The following is a 19,575-nucleotide window of genomic DNA, read 5'->3' as shown; positions in this document are numbered from 1 at the left end:
TTGATGTACAAAGTCATATACAGCTTTGTATTTTTTTTAAAAAAATAATATTTATTGATAATTTCAGGATTACAAAAAATAAAAAAATAAAAAACAACAACACTACAATACAAAAAAAGAGAGAAAAAAATAGAAAAAAGAGAAAAGCACAAAATATACTACAATACAGTAAAAGAAAATAAACAAGAAAAAAGAAGAAGAAAAAAACACAAATCCCAAATTGCATATCCATAATTTCCATTTGCTTGTTTCATTGACCTCCTCACACCTCCCTTTTTGTATTCTAGTTTAATAATTATTTCAGCAAATTCTTTCCATCTTTCTCAATTTTTGTTATAAAATTTATCTTAACAATTTAACCTAATATTTAACTCAACAAATCCTTTCCATCTATCCCCATATTCTGTTATTCAAATTATCTTAATTTATTTAACCTTATCTTACCCCTAAGTACCTTAAGACTTAAATCTTAGTTTTCAAATATACATAGCTCCTGATAACATTTCTGCTAGAGTCGTATAGTTTCATTCCCACATTTTCCCTAATATTCATTAAGCGGATTCTAAAATAAAAAATTTCCATTATAAATTTTCTTTCAATCATCATCCAGCGTCTCTTCTTCCTGGTCTCGGGTCATGTCAGTCCTTACTGTCCATTCCATCTAGTCCATCAACCTGGAAGCCTTATGTCCGAGGCCCTTAAGTCTCTTCCATGTCCCTTCTGCAATTCTTCTTCATCTTGTTTGTGCTTGCCCTTTTCCTTGTCTTTTGTTGGTCTCTGTCTTAGTTTCTTTCCTTTCTCATTGAGGAGTAGGTCTCTGGGGAATTCCAACCCAAAATTGTCTCCATCACCCTTTATCCAGCTCGCCCATTCCCCACAGTCCCACTCCCCACAGTCCTCGATATAATCCAAAATGTATTTGAAATCAAATTTCAAGATGTCTCCAAAGCTAGGAATCTCCTCATCTCCAGACTCCCCTTGGCCCACTCCAACTTCAATCTTCAATAACAGCGGCTTATGCTCCTGTAGGGCCTCGGGTCTCTCCATTTGTACTATTTGAGGTGCAGCCGCATCCTCCTCCATTGTCGTCTGCACTTGCCCAGTCAGTACAGATTCATAGGTTGGTTCCTGAATGATTTCTGTATCAATGTTCCCTGTTTGTCCACAGTTATTAACCACAACAGTCAAATCCATTTTCTCATTCATCAAGTCCGTCTTCTCATGCATCTGTTCCAGCAAAGCATTTGTCTTGCATAGAGCAAGCACCCAGTCTTCCTCCCAGCTCATCTTTGTTCAAGGTCAGAAAAGACTGTTCCCACGGTCTTAATCTCACAGATGTTGGGTCTCAAATATCCTACAGCAACAATTTAGCAAGCTCCCTCTAGAGGAGACAAACTATTTGTATCCATTTTTTTTTTGAAGACAAAGGAAAGTTACTTTCATTTTTTCAGATATTTCAGATGTTTTTCAGAGATTTTGTTTCTTTAAAATGCAAAAGGCAACATTAGAATCAACTTGTTTCTCTTCATTAGCTATCTGTCAAAGTATTACGTTCACAGTCAATGAACCTCTCCAACAATTTCTGTCTCTGACACCCCGTTCCCAGGTTAGAGACGGTGGAAACTTATCCTTCTTCACTCCCTCTCCTGCTAGGGTTAAACAGAGTCCCCCCCCCTTTTCTCCTGCTTCCAAGGGGGGTTTCAGTAATTCTGAATGAAGGAAATTTAGTCTTTTTTGACAGCTTCCCGGCTTTAGCTTGCAAAATTTTTGCTTTAGTCTATATACAAAAAAGCGGAAGGCGGACTTCCTGTTTGCACCTTCCCGCTTCGATACCAAATTAAACAATTTCTTGATCCAATTTTCCGTTTCTACTCACGGGTACTTGTTTTAAGTCCAATTGTCCACAGGAAAAAGTCAGCGCTCTCTGGCAGTAGCACCGCGCTTCTCACCCCACTTCGCTCCGGAGCCCCTAGATGGGATTCCCCGCGAGTAGGGGGGCGCTTCTGGTGCCCTGCTGAACCCCACGTTCCCAGGCTTCCTCCACCTGGGATTTCTAGCGGGTCCCCACCTTCGCTGCGGCGGGAAGACCCAGTTTCCACGGAGCCCGTTCCTCTGGTTGGAGGAACTCCGCCATTCACCAATGGCGCTGACCCGGAAGTCTCCGTCATATACAGCTTTGTAGGCTGAGACCCTACCTGCCCGTGGCCTGTCTCGTCAGAGTGGTGCATGCTCTAGTTATCTCCTGCTTGGACTACTGCAATGTGCTCTACGTGGGGCTACCTTTGAAGGTGACCCGGAAACTGAATTAATCCAGAATGCGGCAGCTAGACTGGTGACTGGGAGTGGCTGCCGGGACCACATAACACTGGTAGTGAAAGACCTACATTGGCTCCCAGTACGTTTCCGAGCACAATTCAAAGTGTTGGTGCTGACCTTTAAAGCCCTAAACGGCCTTGGCCCAGTATACCTGAAGGAGCGTCTCCACTCCCATCATTCTGCCCAGACACTGAGGTCTATCACCTAGGGCCTTCTGGTGGTTTCCTCATTGTGAGAAGCAAAGCTACAGGTAACCAGGCAGAGGGCCTTCCCGGTAGTGGCACCCACCCAGTGGAACGCCCTCCCATCAAATGTCAAAGAGATACACAACTACCTGACATTTAGAAGACATCTAAAGGCAGCTCTGTTTAGGGAAGTTTTTAATGTGTGACATTTTAATGTATTTTTAAACTTTGTTGGAAGTTGCCCAGAGTGGCTGCGGAAACCCAGCCAGATGGGCGGGGTACAAATAAATAATAATAATATTTATTATTATTATTAGACGGGATACCTGAAAGATTGCCTCAGCTCTTATATACCCAATTGATCACTGTGCTCTGCAGGTGAGGGCCTCCTGAAAATACCATCTTATCAGGAAATCTGTCTGCATAATGTAGGAATCAGCTCTTTATCGTTGTGGCACCTTCCTTTTGGAATTCCCTCCTCTTGAATATTAGACAGGCACCCTCTTTATGGCACCTATTAAATACCTTCCTCTTCAGCAAGGCTTTTGCGTTCTGATCTTCCCTGGTCTGCATCTGTATTGGAATTGTTTTTAAGAGGTTTTCATTATTTCCCCACTTATAACTTGCTACCCTGGGCTCGTTGGGGGAGGAAGGATGGGATAGAAATTTTATAAATACATAAATTTGGGAGGTGGTTGTGAAGAGCAGGAGCAGCTCCAGGGGGCCCATACTGGTGGACCCTCTGCTGGGCTGTGGGCCCCTGGCATATGGCTTAGTATGCCAACGCTTGCTGCCAATCCTGATTATTATTTTGAATTTATATAGCACCATGAGTGTGAATGGTGTTTTACAGAGTGCGGTAGCACAGATCCCTTTCCTAAGGGGCATGCAATCTAGAATTGGAGATATGAGAAACAGTAGGTGATGGAGAGAGAAGTGGGTGGAACAGTAAACCGGAAAATAACACCTAGTGATTACGTTGCACATCTTTAGGCTGAGTTATAAATTGAGTTGGAGTAGGGCACAGGAATTGACTTGATACTTCTAGCAGCTTAATATCATATTTCCCCACCTTTTTCTTTCTTTCTAGGATCATAGTCATACAGATGTGCCTCAGTATCGCCAGGACCACTCTTTGATTATGAGATCCATTGTCCATATGACAGATGCTGCTCGTTCGGGAATTATGTCACCTAACCAGCTGACCACTATTAACCAATCCCAGCTCAGTGCTCAACTGGGACTGAACTTGGGCGGGACCAATGTGCCACACACTTCCCCATCCCCTCCTGCGAGCAAATCAGCAACCCCTTCTCCATCCAGTTCTATAAATGAGGAAGATGCGGAGGACTCAAACAGGGTAAGTTCTATCATGTGTAGTAAAAAGATGCTCTCTCTCCCACCACCAAACTTTTCTTTTTGTTTTTAAGAGGAGTTCAGTAAGGGCAAAAAGGAGTGAGTGGGATTCAGCTAAGTTTTATTCAGAGTAGAATCATTTCATACGATACGATAATCTTTATTGTCATTGTCCCACACAGAACAAATAAATTGAAAAAATCTACATCAGACATTTAAAAACCAACAAGCCTGCTATCCCAGCTATCCCAGCCTGGTTAACCCCCTAAAAACTCTGATACCCCATAATTAAATACAATATTTCAGTGAGTCTGCTCTGAATAAAACTTAGTTGAGTATCACCCAGTAGCTTTATTTAGTTGCTTACCATAATGATGCCATGCTGCTATTCTGTGGCGTTTGGTGTGTGTTAATGTGGTGTAATGGTTCGAGTGTGGGACTTCACTGTAGGAACTGGGAGACCAGGGTTCAAATCCCCACTCAGCCATGAAGCTCACTGGGTGAGCTTGGGCCAGCCACTGCCTCTCAGCCTCACCAGCCTCACAGGGTTCTTGTGCGGATTAAATGAGGTGGGGAGAAAACCAAGTATATGGCACCTGGAGCTCCTTGAAGAAAAAAGCGAGAAATAAATAAAAGAAAAAGTTGCTGGTATAAGGTTCTTTATAGCAACTTCCTCGTTTTCTAGATGCAGCAATTCTGACTGACATACCTGCTTGCAAATTAATTTTCATTTTACAAAACCAAAAACCTAAGCATTCTTCAATAAAAAAATCAATAAAAAATACCTTCACCTCTTTGGGAAAGCCTTGAGTGTGCTCTCAAATTCCTTTTCCTATCAGATTAAATAGGTTTGCAAAGGATAGACAGCCAACTGAGAAATATCTCTGAACAATGACAGCCTATTTTGGGATATAAACAAAGAGCAGATGCCCGATGGCTGGAATATCTATGTCTAACATAGCACAGTTTTGCATTTATTTGTTTTGTTACTTTGCAGTTATTAGCCTTGAGCCTGAGGGATAGAGAGCAGGTTATAGAAAGCTAAATAAAGAGATTGGTTGTGCAGGTTATGTATGCAGAATTTTTGATGAAGACCATGGGAGTTGAGCATGTGGAAGGCCTGAAATTAATCGCATGGATCCATCAAATGCCATTTCCACCAGACCTCTGCCTACAGGCTATGCAGGGCAGCTGCAGAGGGACTCATTGGAGCTCAGTCGTGATTGAATAATGACTCTATTAATTGTTCTGTGACCCGGAAAAAGGAACAAAAGCCATAGTAAGCAGCCTTAACAAAAAGGCTGAAAGAAGAATGACGAGTGGTTTCCTCCTCCTTTCATACTGAGTATCTTATTTCTGTAACTCATCTGATAGGCCGTTGGCTTCCATATGGAACTATGCAAACCTCTAATGCTGGCTACTCTTGCTTGTGGGACAACACAGGGTGAAGGAGCTAGTGGAGGAAATAGGCTCATTTGGCAGGGCCAGTAGGTGGGCTATGAACAAATGTTCATTTGATAGACTTCAACAAACAAACAAACAAACAAACACCTGTGTTAAAAATGGAAATCAGTGACCTATGCTTCTTTTTTGAGAGCATTCTAAGTGAGTGGCTCCAGGGCTACAAGCTTGGTATAAGGTTTAAGTGGGAGCTGGTGTTGCACTGTGTCACGTTTGTCAGAAACAAGCTTTAGATAATGGCCTCAAATACTTTGTTTAATGCTGCCCATAGACAAGACTGTTTCTGCATTTCCAGTTGTGCATGAGCTCTTTTGTGCACCTGATATGGTGAATGTGATGCTTCTGATGGATACTTTAAAAAATAAACTAGAAATGTAAGTTTCTCACCCTCATGATCAGAAATATATTCTATGTCTTATGATTTTGAATTGTTTTTAATGCCTACTACAAAGGTCTTCTTTTTATTTCCCCTATGTTGTGGTCTTTTGGCATACTTCTTTTCAAGTAGAGCATAAATAGCTTTGTGTATGCATAGCTGATTTTTATAATTAATATCCCATGCTGGACACTGATTTTGGTTTTGTTGCTCTTTATCAAGGCTGCAGGAGAAAAGAGAGCTGCCCCAGATTCTGGCAAGAAGCCCAAGACTCCAAAGAAGAAGAAAAAGAAAGACCCCAATGAGCCACAGAAGCCAGTGTCAGCATATGCCCTGTTCTTCAGGGATACACAAGCAGCAATTAAAGGGCAGAACCCCAATGCTACCTTTGGAGAGGTTTCAAAAATTGTAGCGTCTATGTGGGATAGCCTAGGAGAAGAGCAGAAGCAGGTAACCAAGGGACCCTTTGGAGTTTTGGGGGAGAAAGGGGTGATGCACTGAAAGATGTCAAAGTCCTAATTAAACACTAGTGGGCTGATCCTTTTGACTTCATTAATTAGAAATGCAGCAGCACGGGTTGGAGCACAGTTATGCTTCCTATCAACCCAGCTAAGGATCTGGCTTCATATCAGCCCCTTGTCATTCTCTGATTGCAGTGGTAGTAGTAAGGTTGCAATATTTTAATTGACTTGATTGATCGATTAATCAATGAAAAACACTTTTGACCGGCTAAACAGTTCCTGATTTATTGGACAGTGGAGCATTGCACTGCAAAATATTGCTTTGAATGTAAGTACTTACTAAAAATGCAAGGACCGTCTTAAGAAGCATTCACTGTTCCCTAATGCATGAAAGAGCATTTAGTAATGGGTTTACCCCTTTAATGACAAGGCTCAGAGGCAGAGCACTAACCTTGCATGTGGATGGTCCCAGGTTAAATCCTGGCTGTCTCCAGTTAGGACTTCTGTCTAAAACCTTGGAGACCTGCTGCAAGTCAGTGAAGACAGTACTGAACTTAGATGGACCAGTGGTCTGGTTTAAGGCAACTTCATACGTCCATGTTCTTAAAATCTCAGTGAGGGTTGAACGGAACTCAAGAGAGAACATTTCACAGGCAAGTTCAGAACATCAATGAAAACGAGGTGAACTTGCTTGTGAAATGTTCTCTCTTGAGAGGCTACTGCTTTTATATAGCAAGTAAATTTTGTAATTGTGATGACATCACTGGGAGCAAACAAAACCCATTGAGTGCAAGGCCTGTTCCCTTACTCTGTGTTGGCTTAATTTATGCTCTGTGACATCATCACATAGTCATTTCTAATTGGCTATGAAACTGCTTCCAGTAAGAGATATAATAAATGGAGTCAAAGATTTTTTTTTAATCATCTCAGCTCCAACTCCTTCCCATTTTAATGCTGAAAATGTACACAGTAGCAGTTTGGCTCATTGTTTTAAAGGAGAGGAGGGATGGGAGTCACACACTTTTGTGAACCTTTTTGTTGCAGAGTTGGCATTGTCCCTTTTGACTTTCTTCATTTTACAAGACCATAACATCCCTCTTCGGGCAAGAGCTACTTTATGGTGTGAAATTTAAACACTGAAGGTGGTGTTAATTGCAATGTCTTTTAACAGGTATATAAAAGGAAAACAGAAGCTGCCAAGAAAGAATACCTTAAGGCACTTGCTGCCTACAGAGCAAGTTTGGTTTCCAAGGTGAGCTCGAGTCTGACTTCAGTTACGCATCCAGTAGTGCAATGCCTTCAGTGTGGATTCTTTTCACCTTATAAATAAATAAGCAGAGAGTTTGTTTTTTTAACCAGCCTTATCTTTGGGGAAGGACAGTAATCTAGAGGCTCTTGCTTTGCATGCAGACGGACTGAGACTAAGTCCCTGGTATATCCATCTTTTATTCCTGTGTTGTAGAGGTTTGGATTAGATGACTCTTTAGGCCCTTCCAACTCTACAATTGCATTATTCCACTTACAAAAATCAGGTTGCTTTGCTCTCTGTGCAACCAAGACATCTTGCAGATTCATTCATTCATAATTTTATTTGTATGCTACTTTTCCACAAAAGAATCGTGTCCAAAGTGACTTACATCAAAGAAGACAGGAATAGGTCTCAAAATCAATCATTGCAAATCACAGCTTCATAACAGAACAACAACAACATAATAATAAATATAACAACATACCAGAAAACAGCACAATTTCAGTACTATAAATATAACTGGGCACTATCCATTTGGAAAAAGAAGAGAAATGGTCTTTGAGTAAAGCACTGCAAAACCATAGAGCATGTTACAAGGCGGTGTAATATCACGGTACTGTACATGCTGCATTATTTATTGAACAAAGCTCTCGTGAAAGCTCTTATAATAAACAGCAGTATGAGACTGTTGGCAATTTATTCTTTTGCAGAAGCGATTTGGTATCTGCAGAAATCAGAACCCGATGCAGAGCGAGTCTGTGAGGTGTAGTAGGTTGTCTTGGGCTTTGCTTGTGGGTTTCATATCCCTGATCAGCTAAGCTATCTTATATTTGAGGGCTCCTCCATTCTACCAATTAATACTTGCAAGGAAATAGAATCTTGGCAACAGGCTCCTCCTTGATGCCTTAAAAACATCCAGTCCTCCCCCTCCAAATGTCCCGAAAAGGCTCTAGCAGTGGTTATATGGATAAAGGATGTGTGTGATAAAGGTGTATTAAATGATGCATTATTATTACTGTTCTTCATTTACTTTGTTAGTCCTTTTATCTTGCTCATGGCAACCCAAAGCAACTTACAAGCAAGCAAGCAAACAAAAACCTACATAGATACATTAAAATGTGTGTGTGTGTGTGTGTGTGTACATTTAAGACACCGCACCCACTTCTAAAAGGTCGCAGATAGTTAAAGGCCAAAGGCCTGGTTTTAGAGGGGAAGTTTTCTCTGAGGTCCTAAAGATATCTAAAGATGGCACCAGGCAACCGACCCTGGAGAGAGTATTCCACAAAAGAGGAGCCACTGCAGAAAAGGCGCATTCTTGTGTTACCACCTTTTGGACCTCTTGTGGAGGAGGTACACAAAGAAGGGCCTCTGATCATGATCACAGGGTCTGGGTCAGTTCATATGGATGCATGTAGGTGAATAGAAGTTTTATCTCCTTCCCTCATAAAAATGGAACCTGGAAGGGCCGGAGATTCAGAATAGAAAATAATAATAATGTTCTTCTTCACACAGTGCATAATTAAATTATGCAGTTCTCTAATTTGTAGTGATGACCACCAGCTTGGAGGGCTTTAAAAGGTGGAATATACAAATTTTTGGGTGATAAGGCTATATATGCCTACTAGTCATGATGGCTATGTAATACCTCCAAGCATCAGAATGCCTCCAAATGCTATTTTCTGAAAAACATGAGGGGGGAACAGTGCTATCGCACTCATGTCCTGCTTCCTGTTGGCTACTGGTTGGCCATTGTAAGAACAGAACCCAGCACTAGATGTACCTTTGGCCTAATGCTCTTCTGATGTTCCTAAAATGGACAGTTGCCTGACCAGTTATTGATATGACTTAAAGGATGTTGCCTTATAAGCTGGTTTGGTGAGTTGCCTTGATGGAAAATTTAACAAATAATCTGTGACTGGCTAAAGGAACGAAATTATTTCCCCCCACAAACTGGAACTGTTTAGGAAAGCAAAGCTGAAGTAAAAAGATACATTCCCACAGTATAGATGGACTTGAATCTTGTTACTTCCTGATGGGTTTTACTGATGGATTAATGTTTTTTGTTGTTTTTTTTTGCTTGCCTTTTGTTTCAGTTTAGGCACCCCTTGTGTCCTCCCTGAAATGGGAAGGGGATTGCTCTTTGTTATTAAAATTGTGTTAAAGTGTTTTTTTTTTTAATTATTAATAAAGAGAAAGGAAGAAAAAGGGAAAGATGCCAAGGATCCTATTACAAGCTCTGCGAGAGAAATGCAAATGTGACAAATATAAATATAAATGTATAAATATAAAAACATATAAGGCGGCCCCTGTATTAACTGTCATGAACTTCTCTTTCTTAAATGCAGGCTGCTGCTGAGTCAGCTGAAGCCCAAACAATCCGTTCTGTTCAGCAAACGCTGGCGTCTACAAACCTGTCCTCGTCCCTCCTTCTCAACGCCCCTCTCTCCCAGCACGCAGCCGTGGCCACTTCTCCACAGACTCTCCAGCAGTCGCTCCCCAGGGCAATCGCCCCCAAGCCTCTAGCAATGCGGCTGCCCATGAATCAGATAGTTGCCTCGGTCACCATTGCGCCCAACATGCCCACAAACATTTCCACCTCGCTGATAAGCTCAATGGGAAGCAGCATGGTGGGCACGTCGGCATCGGCGCCCTCCCAGGTCAGCCCTTCCTTGCAGAGCCAGCAGCACCAGTTGCAGCAGCTGCAGCAGCTGCAGCAGCAGCAGATGCAGCAGCAGCAGCTCCACCAGCAGCACATGCATCAGCAGATCCAGCAGCAGATGCAGCAGCAGCATTTCCAGCACCACATGCAGCAGCACCTGCAGCAGCAGCAGCACCTGCAGCAGCAGCTGAGCCAGCAGCAAATTCAGCATCAGTTGCAGCAGCAGCTCCAGCAGATGCAGCAGCAGCAGATGCAGCACCTGCAGCAGCAGCAGCAGCAGCAGCAGCACCAGTCGCAGCCTTCACCTCAGCAACATTCCCCAGTGGCCTCACAGATCACTTCTCCAATCCCCAGCATTGGGAGCCCCCCGCCAGCCCCCCAACAACACCAGTCCCAAATACAAACCCAGACACAGACTCAGCTATTATCGCAGGCCAGTATTTTCTGAAGACACATGTTGCAAAGCTGCTTTGCATTGTGAGTTAGGCAAAGGGGGACTGTTTACGGCTGGAAACTGTACATTGCTGTTGGTAGTTATGCAGGGATGCATAACAGATGAGTGAGCCTCTAAGCTGTCTATTAGATAGGCAATAAAGAACTACAATGTAGCTGTGTATATTCATTTAGCTGACTATAAATATTTGTTCCCCCCCCCTCTCTTTCCGATCTTTTTAAAGAAAATGCTGTGCTCTCTTGTTTTCTTTATTTATTTTGAGCTTTACCCATAATATGTGAACTACATAGTCTTGGATATGCCTGGGCAGTGAAACGAAAAAGTTTTGGCCTTTTTCACAGTTCCAGATTAAAACTGATTAGTGAATGCACTTCAAACCAGTTTGGGGTTGGTTTTTTTTTTTTAATTATTATTTTTTGTTCATGAAGTCCTAAAAAGCACAGTTGTAACTACCTGTAAAATGTTGATTGGATTCCATGCAATCACACTCGTATGACATGAGTAGTTGACGGTGTTTTCCTCTGTCATATATATATAAAAATATAAATATATATATAAAGATTAATGTAAAAATCATAGACTTTTGCCAAAGCTCCTTTTTCTCTTTTTAATATGTCTCCAGAAGGGGGAGGGGGGGAAACCTGCAAGTGAAAGTTCTTAAATATCAGAGCCCATCTTTACCATCAAAGCTATAATTTCTCTAAACACTTACAGTGCTTTGTTACAAAATATATTCTTACCCTGTTCTGTTCATTCCAAGTTGTTGTTGTTTTTTTAAAAAAGGATGTGAATATTCTATCCTGTGTTTGGGTGACAACTTTCAGATTTAATACACTGTATTTTTTAAAAAAGGAAATGCACTTAAATGCACTGTTATTACAAAAAAAATAGGTAAGAAGGAAAAATGTGAGTTTTTAAAAAATATATGCTGTAATACCAGTAGACTATTTAAAAGAATTGCTACATCTGAATAATCAGTGTAAATATTTCCTTTAAAAAATTGTAAGTTTTTCATATCATGTGTTGTAAAGTTTTCATAAATGAGGCTTTAATGTAAACACTGGTAACATGAATGATTTAACTGCAATATTGCTTACTGTGTTTTTATGCTGTTTTTATACTTTTTTATGAGTTATAATAGCAGCAATTGAGTTGTTTGTATTTTGCTTATCTAAAACAAATGCTTTTATCTTGCTATAGAATAAACACATTTCAGTAAAAAAGAAGGAAAAAATCCAACCACATACCCCCAGTGTTTTGCAAAACTGAAATCAGCTAATCCTTAACCCTTTGAACAAAATACCAGCTTGCCCGTGCTACACCTCCTCTTCATACCATAACATTAAGCAGGGCTGTACATAGCCACCTCAAGTCTGGTTTGTTGCCTGATTCAACCTCGTATGACCTGATCTAATTGGTATTAATTTAATTAGTATTAGTTTAATTGGTATTTTAAATCCTAATGTTTGTGGTGGCAAAGGGGTTAAAAGTAGGCCAGGTGAGAGTTTCTATCTACATCTCCCACCCACCCCCTTCACCTTGGTACTACCCCCATGTTTAATTAGGGTTTAAAACCCTAATTAAACGTGGTTGCCAAAACACCACTACTCTCAAGATTGCTCAGGGTGCACCTGATCGAACCCAGAGCAACTGGCCCAATTCAAGTTGGAATTTGTCCAGACCTGGATCATAGCCCTAACATTTACACTGGCATCCAAGGCTGTGCTCACTAATACAGTGTCATCCAAACCCAAGATCCAATGGGATGAGTGAGTTTAGAATAGGTGGATTGCTGAGTGAGCCTGGGCCATGAAGCCCCTCATTGCAGCCCAGCTGGAGATGTCTCTTAGCCAGGGTTCTACCAAAACCAGCAGAACCAAGAGTAGGGTAATCTTGCAAAGGGGCATTCTGGGGGGTGCAGCAGGGGCAGACTTGCATCTGTTCAAAATCCCTGTCGACTTAGCAGAACTTGACACTGGCAAAAAGGATGGTGAAAGTTCAAACTTTACTTCAAAGGCTTGTTTTCCCTCAGCCAGCTTTGGGTTGTCTCAGCCAACAGCTGTCCTGCTAAATGGGTGTAAGTTCTGCCAGTGTCCTAGCTAGAACAGCTCTGTTAGTGTGCCTCCACCATGGCAGGTTCACCTTAAACAAGGCAAGCTTAAGCTATAAACAAACTTGATATCATATGGAGGCCACAGTCTTTCTCTGAGCTCAAATGAACCACTCCTGCAGCAGTGCAGGCTTTACCTGGAATCTGGAAAGATCTGGATGAAGCCAGAAGCACTTGCATATGTCAGAAGTTGGATGTGCTATTGAAAACTAGAGTCTATTTAACATGGTCTGCATCAGCCTTTCTCAAGTTGGTTGTCGTCTGGATGTTATTGGGTTCTAATATTATTAGCATCAGCCAGCACATGACCAATGGTCAGGGACAATGGAAGGTGTAATCCAAAAACACTGGGGAGCGATGGTCTGTATTAAGCCCTTTTGCCACCACCATCAAAAGGGAAGTCCCAACTCCTGTCACTTCAATGGAGGGTCCTTACAGCTAGGAAAGGAAAAGGACAATAGACTGCATTTGGGGTGCAGGAGGATGACTGAGTGAGCAGCAACCACAAATCATGAACGGGGAATGCAGAGGTTTTCCAGAGGGGGAGAGTATCAAGACGGGGACTGCAGACTTCGCTGGGTGGCTATTCTGCCTGCCTCATCTCAAAAAGGGTATTGTAGAGTTGGGAAAGGTTGAGAAGAGGGCAACCAAACTGATCTAGGGGATGGAGCACCTTGCCTTTGAAAGGTTGCAGGGTTTGGAACTTGCAAGTAAGAGGCGACAAGATAGAAGTTTCAATCATCAATCATGACATGGCGAAGGTTGTTCTCTCATAACACTAGAATTTGTGGACATCCAATGAACTTGCATGTTGGAAGATTTTGGACGGATACAAGAAAGCCCTTCATGCAGTGTGTAGTAAAACTGTGGAGCTCGTTCCCACAGGAGGCAGAGATAAAGACGGCTTCCAAAGAGGCCTGGACAAATGCATGGAAGAGAAGGCTATCAATATTATGGTTGCAGCCTTAATATTGGAGGTGGTAATGCTTCTGAATACCAGTTGCTGGAAACCACAGAAGGAGAGCATGCTTGTGTGCTTGAATACTGCTTACTGGTTTCCCACAGGCATCTGGTTGGCCACTGTGAGCACAGGATAATGCCCTAGCTGGGCCATTGGCCTGACTCAGCAGGCTCTTCGTATGATCTTATAACTGCCTGTGTCAGAGCTTCTTTAGCACCTGATAAATTATCTATTCAGGATGCTGCTGTGTTTAGAATTTGTTTTGGAGGTGCAGTGAAGGAGATATGGTTTTAATATTTTGTCATGGCCACTAGCACATTGGAACACTTGTCGTATATATCAGAAATGACTGTCAAGGCATATTACAGTCAGGAAAAAAGAGGTTAAAGAAAATATGTTGGTCTCTCTGGGAAGTTTTGCACTGGAGATGCTTCTCCAAGGAAGGAATCTCCAGCTGATCTGCCCTTTAGGGTTAACCTTGCAAGTGAAATGGAATTTTACTGAAGCACTCTTGACCCCTTGACAGCATCTGCTGAAAGACGCTAGAAACTTGTAGCAAATTCCCAATGCTTCCTGCCTGTCTCTTGATTTTGCATAGGGCTCAAGCTTGTGCTGTTCATCACCCATAACATCCTAAGATGAAGCAGTAAGTGGAGGTCCAGGGTGGCAGCAACTTTGCCCTCTTTTTCTTGCTCCAGTGTAAAATTTCTCGCCTGCTTCTAACCCCTGTAGTTATATATATATGGCTTCTGCCTATCTTCCCATTCAGCTGCACTTCACATTGCAAAATGGCTTCTCAAGCCTCTGAGAAAAGAGGTTTCCCATGAAGGAGGTAGGGGTAAGCCAGGATGGTATTGATCTCGGCTACCCTTAAATGTTAAGGCAATGGGGGACATTTAAAGTGCTAGCCTCTCCTAGCCTCCAAAGCTGCACGTGAATTGGCGTATTTGCCTTAGGCATGGTGGCTAAATCCAGGAAGAGATTTTTGAAATATTAAGCGCTTTATAAATGCTTTTGAATAGATAATTACACAAATAAGCTGGGATGGTGCCTCGTAGCAGCTCACACTAACAGGTTATCTCCATTGGATTGCTTCATATACTTTCATACATGGGAAAATTGGTCTGGCATATGAATTCTTCGGCCTAATTTTGACTGCTTTGCAGGGATGCAACATTCAGTTAGTTAATTCCTTTAAAAACAAGAAAGAAAAACCCTCCTATGCATGCCTATTTGGAAAGAAGTCCCATTATATTATCTGGAGTTTTGGATTACCAGCTTGGCACTTCTTCTTCTTCTTCTTCTTCTTCTTCTTCTTCTTCTTCTTCTTCTTCTTCTTCACTAAAAGCATAAGCATGTAAGAAGACCTCCACTGGATGCATTCAAACATTCCTAGAGTCATAGAACTGCAGAGTTGGAAGGGGCCTAAATGGTGATCAACCCTCCCTCCTGCGTTTATCTTGTCCAGAACTGTAGTGTCCAATCAAAAGCCTCAGTGATGTCCATAAACAGGCATGGAGCTAGTAACCATCTCCCATTGTTCCACAGCAGGCATGCTGGTACTCAGTGACATATATCCACCATGATTGCCACTTTAATTTCTTCAATAAACCATTTAATTAATTTCAGTAACAATTTTGAGTTCGTAGTCTTTCTTAATGTCTCAGCTGGGGATACGGGGTAATTTTGAGGCCAGATTTGCACCTGACGGGACTCAATAATATTTTGCTGTCAGTGGGGAAAATGCAGAGTGGCTGTGGATTTGGGAACTACCTGCAAACAAACAAGGGGAAAGGCCATAGTTCAGTGGCAGTGGCAGATCACATGCAAAAGAACCCAGATGCAAGCCCCAGCTTCTCTTGGTAGGTCTGAGAAAGATTCTCCATCTCAAACTTTGACTTTCTACTAGTCTATGTAGGCAATAATGAGCTAGATGGACTAATGTTTACAGAAGTGTCCATAAAAATGAAGGCAGTGAAAATAACATACAAAAATGCATTATATTAGAAAAAGTTGCTTGCAAAAACGTGTACGTTAGTCAAAACTGCATATAAAAATGTGTTCAGAGAAATTGGCGCCAAAATGATGAACTTTCATGAGCATTTTTGCACTAAAATGATGGTGGATTTTCACAAGGTTTTATAAAAGAAACCATCTGCAATTGTTGCAACATGTGGAGAACTGAATTGTAAGACTGGGAAAATGAGAAATGGAGAGAGCTGAAATGAGCAGATTACTCCCAGGTAAGTGTGCATAGGATAGCATCCTAACAGACTTTTCTTCCTTTTAAAAGCACCGAAACCATTAGCTATCTTGCAACAGCACATCCCATAAATTATGTGCTATGTGAAGAACTAATTCCATTGTCTGTCATGAATCAGGTTTCAATCCTAATATCCTGGCAATTGGCAGTGGTGTGTCAGATGACTACTCCCCACCCCCAGACCATGCTCATCCACCAGTATATTTGCAGTTTATCCACCTGACAACCTTGTGAGGTAGATTGGGCTGAGAGATGGTGACAAACCCAAGGTCAGTAAACAAGTCCCATGGCTGTGCGGGTATAAGAACCTGGATTGACCCCATGGTCAATATTACCCTGGCTCTATATTCCATTGAGTTCAAGACAGCTTCCTCCCAAAATGTAGTGTTTGATGTGGTGGGGCAGAGCCACATAGCTGCCCTCTCAATGCCACCATCACTACAGCTGGGGTGGGGTGGAAAGTTAGGAATTTCAGGGTTGTGTGGAACCACTGGTAGGAGCACTACATTGACTTTACTGGAAAATCCATGCAGTCCTGATCTTGCTAGCACATTGCCCCAACCCAGCTCCATCTAGGGAAGCTACAGCATTGGCAGCGTTGGAAAAGTGGTTCCAGAGCTCTACGCCACCAGCGCGGTTGCTACCGATCCCAATTTATTTTGCATGAGGTTGCAGCCTTAATATGATTCTGATGCTGTTATTATTTAAACACAAATAACCCTATTGTATGAGGTCAAAGCCCACCTAGTTCAGCATCCTGTTCTCACAGTGGCCAACCGGGTGCCTGTGGGAAGCACAACAGCACTCTCTCCACTTGCAATTCAGAGGCATGACAGGGAAGGCCAGAGGCAGGCCTAGGGGTTGGAAAAAGCATCCCCCGCCAGAGGTGCAGGCCCGGGGCTGGTGGCACAATATCACCTCTCAGACTATGGAGTGTATGACGTATATCTATGCGGCAACAAAATGCCACTGTTGCCGCAAGATCAAACGCAGGAGAAGCTTCCTTCTCATACCACGGCACAAAGGCATGCCATGAAGTGATTTTGGGGGGTGGTGGTGGTGCCAATACAGTTCCTTGCCAAGGGCGCACAGGACCCTAGGTACGCCTTTGGTGGAGGCAATGATAGCCATGGCTGCTAGTTGCCATTAACAGTCTTATGCCCCGTGAATTTGTCTTGTAGAGGCATGATAATCACCAGAAACCCCAGGCAGCATCTGAGTGAAGCACTGCTCTCCCCTCTTGCGATTCCCAACAACTGTTCTTCCAAGGTTTACTGCCTCCAACAACGGAGGTAGAACATAGTCATCCTGCCTCGTAACCACTGGTGGTGTTGATGTTGGTTGTTAGCACCAGCACGCTCACTTATTTTCACTTGTTGTATTTATTTTAACAAATCAGGGAGGGAGAACACATATTTCCCACTCTACTGCTTCAGGGTCTGTGCCTTTGCTGCCAACGCGCCAGCATGCATTATGCATTCATGTTCCAAAGGATCTCGAGGATTCTGTTGTATTCACATTTCTCCCTCCCTCCCTCCCCTCACTCCCTCCCCCTGCACTAGGAGAGCAGTTTGACCACTATCCCCAGTTGTCTTGCATGATTAATTACAGCATCTGTCCTGTCAGAAGCTATAATGAAGAGGTCTTGATAAAAATTGCAAATTACCACTGGCAACAATCTTAAAACTGCTTATGATAAAATGAAAATTAAAAACAGCAAGCGAGGAGCCTGAGTCGAATCCTAATCTGAAAAAGAATGAGGCTGAGCAGAGGTGGTGTCCATGGCTACTGTTCATGAGACACACAAACTGGGGGGTTGGGGGGGGGGAGAGAAATACAAATCCACCCGGTTTTCCATTCAAAGCTGCAATCCACGGAGAGAGAGAAAAGTCCATTCCTGTTCCCCTTTTTGCTCCCATGGAACTTGAAGGAGTGCTTGGTAGATGGTAGGGACAGGGGGACGAGTCCATTTTGGCTCCTCTCGGTTTCTCATTTGACACCAATTTTAAATTTAATTCTTCACATTTCCACATCCATTTGTGATTTTTTTTTTTAAGTTCCCACACAAATTTATCAGCATTTTAGTGTGGATTTTTCCTAATATACATATTTTTGTATGAAATTTGGCACAATATACACGTTTGCAGAACAACTTCTCCAAATATAACACATTTTGTATGCTAGTTTCACTAATATATACACACATTTCACCTACGTTTATTTATTTCTTTTTACAGAGTACTTGGCTGGAGAACTGTGCTACAAAATTCAGAGACCTGCAGATTTCAAAGAATGGCTGTGTTTCAATTTACATATTGTTTTGGGAAAGTACGAATTAGGTAAGTTTGTGTTTCAATGCAGACTGAGTTGAATTTGTAAAGATAGGGCATCACTACTGAATAGGTCCTAATTTCAGTCGTCACTCACTTGACCTCTGATGGGGGTGTGAACCAAAGTTACTTGTCTGACTCAGTATTCAGGAAGGCCCCATAGAGAAGGAAGTGGTCATTGAGGTATACTGGTCCTAAGTTATATAAGGATCCCAAGATCAAATAGACAGTATTTCACAAAAGCCAATGTTTGTAATAGCAGCCCTATTCAGGTGCTGGGTCTACTCACAATCAGAGGACATGGAAAAAAAGGAGTAGGGTCACGCACCAAAGTCTCCCTGTCCTCTCTACTCCCAAAGCACAAAGCTTTGAAGTGAGATTTTTTTTAAAAATGAGCATTCAGTAAAGGGTAAAAGGTAAAGGACCCCTGGATGGTTAAGTCCAGTCAAAGGCAACTATGGGGTTGTGGCGCTGATCTCGCTTTCAGGTAGGATGCTCTTAGAATCCTCCCCATAATCTAGAACCTGGAGCAATATATACCGTATTTTTCTGTGTATAAGACTATATTTTTTCCTACATTTTTGAAGTTTAAAATAAGGGGTCGTCTTATGCACGGATAGTGCATTTTCTTTATTTTGAGTCCCCAAAAATAGGGGGCATCTTATGCACGGAAAAATACGGTAATTGCAAGGAAGATTCTAAGCACAGTCAGGTGAACATGCTTAGAATCCCTCTTCCAACCTTCACGCTGCAGGCTTAAATGTCAGAAGAGGAATGATAGGAATGGAGATATTGGGATGTGGTCGGCAGGTGATGCCCTGAGCTGTTCCTTAGTGCACATGGCATGTAGCTAAACCCAACACCTGAACAGTGCTCATTTTACCATGCTGTCTAATAAATTTGGAGGAGGATAATACTTAATTGCAACAAGAAAAACAATCAAGTGAAGCACGCCAAGAGCCATTGAAATGAATGAGGGTGGTGCAGAAGCACTTGTGTTCTGAAGCTCCCATTTATTTTAATGGAGCCTGCATGGGAGAACTCCCCATGGGATTGTGTCCAATTTAGTTTTTAACCCATGTGTCAGTTTCAACTAACTTAATGTAGCAATCAGTGCCCTTCTTGGAGCTTCTGAAATCTCTTAACCAACCTCTTCAACAAAGAAAAGCTAAACCGCAAGTGACAGGAATTGTGTATATGGCCTGTAATTGTGTTCTTGAAGAGCCAGGATGCATCTTTGGGAAAATGTCACAAGTGATAAGGGTTAATGCCAACAGAAGTCTGTTTTCTACAGTTTGGAGGAAGAAGCAGGTGCAAGTCTACTCATTAAAGGATTTAATAAATCCCGGGTTTTATCACACGTGATGAAGGGCTGAAGATCTGTTGATCAGTTC

At 42.2% G+C, this 19,575-nt stretch overlaps 1 protein-coding gene across 1 annotated transcript in view; it reads left to right on the top strand.

Annotated features, from left to right (window-relative positions):
* TOX3 (TOX high mobility group box family member 3) overlaps positions 1-11,726 on the top strand; it is a 98,034-nt gene extending 86,308 nt beyond the window's left edge. The window contains exons 4-7 of the mRNA XM_081018147.1: positions 3,592-3,861; positions 5,917-6,144; positions 7,327-7,407; positions 9,750-11,726. Of these exons, the coding sequence (XP_080874273.1) occupies positions 3,592-3,861; positions 5,917-6,144; positions 7,327-7,407; positions 9,750-10,511 (1,341 nt within the window). The 3' untranslated portion in view covers positions 10,512-11,726. The remainder of the gene's footprint in view (positions 1-3,591; positions 3,862-5,916; positions 6,145-7,326; positions 7,408-9,749) is intronic.
* The last annotated feature ends 7,849 nt before the right edge of the window (positions 11,727-19,575 follow it).

This window comes from Podarcis pityusensis, assembly GCF_964106645.2.
Source record: "Podarcis pityusensis genome assembly, chromosome: 8".
In the NCBI taxonomy this organism is placed as follows: Eukaryota; Metazoa; Chordata; class Lepidosauria; order Squamata; family Lacertidae; genus Podarcis; species Podarcis pityusensis.
The sequence above is the reverse complement of the archived record's forward strand: the minus strand, read 5'-3'. Positions and strand labels throughout refer to the sequence as shown.